Below are 6,302 nucleotides of genomic sequence, written 5' to 3' on the forward strand. Positions count from 1 at the left end.
GGCTTTTTGAACTGATTAGTTCATTGTCAAAAGATAGAACCACTGGATTTGCGTGTTAGAGTCCTTTTGAGAATCACAACTTGTTCTTAATGCATTAGATTTACAACGTGATGTCATTGAATCTTAGTTTTGATTTTTATCATTTGGCTTGGACCTCAAATAGTTTGGTATTGACATCTAGTTGAGTTTGAGTATTAACATCACTGAAAATTATGTTGCTTCGTCGGTGTCTTCTTTTCTTTCAGGTCACGTGTTGATCGATCAAACAATTCTACGGTGGTCTTTTTTATTGTCATCTTTACATGTTTCTGGCAGCTTGCCTGCACGCATGAAAAAGTACAAAAGAATTTGAGAAAATGTTTCATTATTTATTTGAAAATTGAAGCATAGTTGATTTCAAATTAATTTATAATCTATGTTGAGGTAAAGGTCCCACAGCTTGTAATTCATGATAAGCAACGTTTGTACAGGCTATGTATTTTGATCGCATTTGTTATCATTCTCAATTCTTCATCTTCACTATATTAATTATTCTGCTTATTTTGTTGTTTTGCCTGGAATGCTCGATATGATCTTTTGACATGCTGTAGATGGGGTTTTTAGAGGTCCTTTTGGTCAGAATCTTCTTGCTGAAGCTCAGTGTTATTTATGTGATTAGATTAAGATGGATGGTTATTTTTAGTTTTTCCAGCCAGCTAGCATTGACGTGAATGGACGGTCTTTTGTCTATATGGATTATTATGGTTCACAAAAGGCAGTCAAATTCAGATACCTGGATTTGGAACATTTAATATCTGCAGAAAGAGTTCTTTTATCCATGGAATGTAAGTTGATTGAGAACCATGAAGATTCCTGCTCAGAGGCTTGGAATGGATGTAATTTAGTAAAGTGATCAACCAATGGTCAAGTCATGTGAGGTAGCGACTCTGAGATGCTTGTGTCAGAAAAGTTTCTGTTTTTCACAGCTTTCATCCACCTGGTTTCTGTAGCTTGGTAAACTGAAGGTTCTAGAGTGCTTAGTCCTCAATGACCGATCACTCCACTAGTTAGCTGAAGGATAGAGTTCAATTAAGCCTGATGAAAGAAAAATTGCATGTTTTTCCATGTGGCTTTCGGACTAGCGTTGTAGCTGGAAGGAAAAAGGCCATTCTGCAAGTTCTGTGAGTTGTTTGATATAAATTTTTAAGCTGGACAGAGTGTGTTAGTGGGTGTTGATTTCTTCTTATGTCGCTCAGAGAACCAGAGGATTATCTGGTGCAGTCGAAAGAGTCATGTGATGTGTATGCTTTCAACAAGGGCTGCCACATTGCGATGTTATGTTGATTTACTTGTTTTCACTCTAGATTATCAGATTTATCTTGTGCCTGATGCGTTATTTTGTAGTCTTCGTGCATGCATATGAACCTTGATTTTTACACTATTCTGATAGCATTACATCCAAGAAGCCTGAGGCTTGATTCCAGTTTGGATTCATCAAACACAAAGACGAATTCTATACAATGCAGAGATGGTCATCTGCTTTTGAGGGAACAGCATTCTTTCGTTCGTTTGGTGTGGCAGACTCGTGAAATTCTGATATTCCAGCTTTTCAGCCTTATTTTTGGAGCTCTTTGAACTTCTTTTATTCCTGCTACAGCATTTAGTCTATGTTTGATTGGACTAAATGGATCAGAACAGTTTTCTGTTTTCCAGAGCATGGTTATGGTTCTGCGCCATTCCATAATTTTTAAGCTTCTAATCAAATGACAGTAGTTCAGTAGTTTAAGAAGACTTGTCATTCTGCCAACTCTTTTTACTTTACAGTCAGTGAAGGGAAATTATTTAATTTATTCAGCTGCAAAGTTTAATCTATTGAATCTGGAGTTTGGGTGCTTATAGTTGCTGGCTGCTGTAATTCTCTCATCTTCCTCTTATCATCTGAGAAGATTCAATTCAAGGACAGTGATGCATATTTAATCACCTGATATGAAAGCACTCTATAGGCTACGTTTTCAGAGGTTGTAGGTTCATCCCCAAGTCCAGTATATCTTTGCTAGAAGTTGTCTTAACTTTTTTATCTCAGCTTTTGCGATGGACGTGTGGGCAAAGATGTCATTTACGGACTGCTTATCTGAAGGTTTTTTTGATACCCTGCTGACTAGGATGATGAATTAATAATGTACAAGGAATGAGAACCAAGAAGAATTTGGGAATAACCTGCACAGTGAAGAAATTGTGTGATGATCGGTGGTTGTTTCTATTGATATTAGTTCTTCTGGACAGAGATCGGTTTTTGAAAAATATGTTTTTTTCATGGTGACGTCTTACTGCCTGTTTTTCACTTGTTTGGATTAAGGAATGGCAGTTGTTGTCACTGCAAGATGGAAATCACCCCAGTATTCAAAACATGACAGTTTGTGGTTCGTTTAATTACCTATTGGTGGGAACCCAACCATTTTTTAGAAACTAGCACTGACGTCTGGTTCAAAAGGCTGATATATCTGACTGTATGATCGGCTATTATCAGTTGTTCTCTTGAATAGGATTCTATAGAACGGGTATCTGGGATTTTGTCAGATGACAGATATACAATTTTGAAGATTCTTCTTCTTTGTTTAAGAATCCTTTTCAATAACAAAAAATGCAGCAATGCCTCACACATAATAACGATTTGAAAGTAAGTCTTTTTTCCCCCCTTTCCCCCCGGGATAGGAAAGTAAGTCTTTATTTGCTTGATACATTCTGATTATGTAAGACTTTACTACCTTATCATCTTGATGTGTAATCTCTGGAACCAACTATTTCCTCATTTTTGAAAGTTATTTCAATGCTATTCTGCTCCTTGTTAATATCTGTCATTTCAATGCTATTCTGCTCCTTGTTAATACCTGAATGCTATGCCTGAATCGCTATACCTGAATCCTATTATATACATGTTACGATTCCCAATATGCTTTGAGGTAAGTAGTCATTAATCATCAAACTGCGACTTTTTATGTTTTGTCAAACAATCTGGTTTACTGCATGGCTATGGCTTTTTAACCTCTTTTTTTTGTTAAATAACTAGTCATTGTCATCTGATTTACAAACTGTCATTAGCTTCCGCGGCTGGTTTTATAATGTTACATACTTTTGAGATTCTTTGTTACAAATCACTATTTAGCTATTGTGGAGCAAGTTTCAAAATGTTTCTGGGTTATTCTTATCATTTATTTTGGAAATGTCATCCTACTTATCTCATCTTTACAGTGGTGGCAATTTCTTAGTGTCCTATTTTGCTATGGTTTGGGGTCATCCATGGTCGTCCTGTTTCTTTGAATCAACTTCTCTTGTGTGTTTGTGTAGATCATGTTGGAAAGAGATTCAGGCCGTCCACGTGGGTTCGGATTTATTACATATGCAGACCGTCGGGCGATGGATGATGCTATCAGAGAAATGCATGGGCGCGAGTTTGGTGATAGGGTCATCTCTGTGAATAAGGCCCAGCCAAAAATGGGAGGTGAGGTTTCAGATCATGGCTACAGGGGAGGAGGCTACTCATCTGGTGGCAGGGGAAGCTATGGTGCTGATAGGCCTGGAGGGCAAGATGACTGTTTCAAGTGTGGTCGCCCTGGACATTGGGCCCGAGATTGTCCTTCAGCTGTAGGTGGCCGAGGTGGGGCTGGAGGTTCATTTTCATCACGCTCCAGATTTGGAGGGGTTGGTGTCCGTGGTGACTACCTTGGAGGAGGTCGTGACCGATACATTGATGATCGCTATGATGGAGGACGCTATGGAGATAGGGATCGCTATGATAGCAAGGATAGCAAATATGGGAGCCGCGATCGCTATGTTAGTGACAGGTATGTAATTTTATATGATGAACTTTGCTCAATACGATTGTAATGTTTAAGCCACCTATAGATCTACCTACGCTTACCAGTCTATCATTATTCTCTTTTACTTGTGCTGTCAATTGGGAAACACTATTGTTTAATTTTTTTTTTGATAAATAGGACTTAGCTTAAGTAAAATGGCTGTTGGGTTGATGAGAAGGAAAGAACCTCCATTGATTAAATGTTATCTGTATGAATAATTTAAACTAGTTGGCAAGTTGGTTGTTATTTCAAAAAATATGGTGCAACTCTCATTTTGGTACACGCTACAAGAGAGTTAAATGTAGTATACCAAAACGCAAGGGTATTTTTCCTGTCTCTTTTAAATCTTTTGCAGCCATCTTTTCATATACAGCTTGACAGTAGTTAATCCTTTCATTTACATCTAATTTTTATGAACAACAATACAGGTACCCACCTGCTGGAGATCGCCTTGCAGGTGATAGGTATGGTGGTTCAGATCGTTACCCTGTGAATGGTTATGGCAAAGAGAGGGGCTACGAGAGAGATGTTGGTGCTCGGGCAGGCAGTGATAGGTATGCAAGTGGAGGACCGGCACGGGATGATGGAAGAGGATATAGGAGCAGAGCTGCTCCTTACGATCGCCCTAGCAGGGGGGACCGTCCTTCCTTTGACCGTTACTGAGTTACATGTATTTCTGTGAAAGTTTTAGGTATGAACACTATGCTAGGCACTGGTTTTTGAATCTTGGTTTGTAGGATGATGCATAAGCAATGATTTTATAATTCGAAGTTGATTTAGTTTTCATTTGTTTGTTTTTTATTTTTCTCACTTAAAAACCCAGTAAGTGCATACTGCAAGATTTGAGAAAACTTTTGTGTTTGCTCAGAAATGTTAAGAAGTTTTTTTGGAAATATATTTGATACTTTCTGGAGAGACGGATAAAATCGATATTTCGAAAGTATTTCGTGTAATGTAAACATGTCACGAACAAGTAACAAATGATTTTAGTACTAGAAAAGGACCTATATACTCTTATTTTAGAACCTCTGTGGACAAATGTGCGGGCTTATCAAAGTTTTTAAAACATGGATCAAAATGCAAAAATTTCAAAAGCGAAAAAAGGACCAATCAATCTAGTAAAACCTGTTAATTGATTTGTTTAAAGTCTTCAAACTAGCCATGTGGGTATGGTGGTAACAGCCTTCGTTATGGAGTTGCTTTTTCATGTCTCTCAACGACTAAATTTTAGAAAAATAAATGGAAATCCAACTTGAAATCCATTCTCCAATTTTGCCTTCAGCTAGATCATGCATATTTTAAGAACTCTTGAACTTCCGTTTGCTTAGTTCGTTTACTAATATTTTTAGTTGGGTGAAACTGGTCAGTGCCAAATATAGACGCGCTTCTAAAAGTGTAATATCACGTCAGAGCAGAGAAAATAAACAGAGAGATTGTCCGAATTAGCAGCTTAAAATTTGCCATGCACACTTGGGAATGAATTGTATTAAAATCCCTTGTCATTTGAACTTAGAACTTGAGCAAAATTTACATGGAAAATTGAAGGTTAATAAATAAAAGTAAAAAAAAAAAAAATATTAACAAAATATTTGCACAAATTCTTTAAAGGCTCCAGCTACCTTGAAATGGTGATAAGTAATCCCCTTATTTTGTCTTTTAGAAAAGCTATCATTGGATTGAAACTCTTGTGATCTAACATCTAAAATATAATAGGTTAGGTAAAAGAGGTTAAGTACTACCGGCGTTTTTGGTGGCAATACTTTTTATTCTCCGATTTAGCAACGTCCATAAAAAAAAAAAATTAAATTTTGTTAAGGTGTAATAGAAAAAAATCTGATAGGTAGCCAATTAAAATGAAAAATTAGCCTTAACTTTAGTAACGAAACAAACATGCTCTGCATCTCCAACATTATATTCTTTTAAGGGCACTGAAACAAGAAAATTATCCTTTAATGGTGTGTTTATTTGAGGGTTTATAAAATGAGAATAAAGGAATGAGAATGAAACCTATATTTATTTGGCAAAATATAATTTGGGAATGAAAATAAAATGTTTGGGTCCCATACAATTTGAGAATAAGGAATGTGAATCTCATTCCCAACCCCCCATGGGAATTACCTTTATTCAAATCACAATTAAATTTATTATTTTAAATATCATTATTATTATTATTATTAAATTTTATGAACTTTATTATTTTAGTTATTATTAATTATTGTTATTATTATAATTATTATTAACATTTATTATTATAATAATAATAATAGTTAATAGTTATTAATTTTATTTTTTAATTACTATCATTTTCATAATAATATTTATACATGTATCTAGTTAATGAAAATTACATTATTTAATACTATGGGTATTTTGGTAAATTGATTCTTATTCTCATTACTCATTCTTATTTATTTTGCTAAGTGAACACATCAGTGATATTCTAGCACATTCCCATTCCCATTTATT

The 6,302-nt window shown here is 35.6% G+C and overlaps 1 protein-coding gene across 2 annotated transcripts in view; it reads left to right on the top strand.

Moving 5' to 3' along the window:
• Positions 1–4,622, top strand: part of LOC18044780 (glycine-rich RNA-binding protein RZ1C) — a 5,259-nt gene extending 637 nt beyond the window's left edge. The window contains exons 3-5 of one of the 2 annotated variants that reach the window (XM_006436453.2): positions 591–2,656; positions 3,325–3,821; positions 4,265–4,622. In XM_006436453.2, the coding sequence (XP_006436516.1) occupies positions 2,621–2,656; positions 3,325–3,821; positions 4,265–4,499 (768 nt within the window). In that variant the 5' untranslated portion in view covers positions 591–2,620 and the 3' untranslated portion in view covers positions 4,500–4,622. The remainder of the gene's footprint in view (positions 1–590; positions 2,657–3,324; positions 3,822–4,264) is intronic. The other variant, XM_024186555.1, reaches the window with a different exon arrangement.
• Positions 4,623–6,302: the final 1,680 nt, after the last annotated feature.

This window comes from Citrus clementina, unplaced genomic scaffold, assembly GCF_000493195.1.
Source record: "Citrus clementina cultivar Clemenules unplaced genomic scaffold, Citrus_clementina_v1.0 scaffold_4, whole genome shotgun sequence".
NCBI classification, from domain to species: domain Eukaryota; kingdom Viridiplantae; phylum Streptophyta; class Magnoliopsida; order Sapindales; family Rutaceae; genus Citrus; species Citrus x clementina.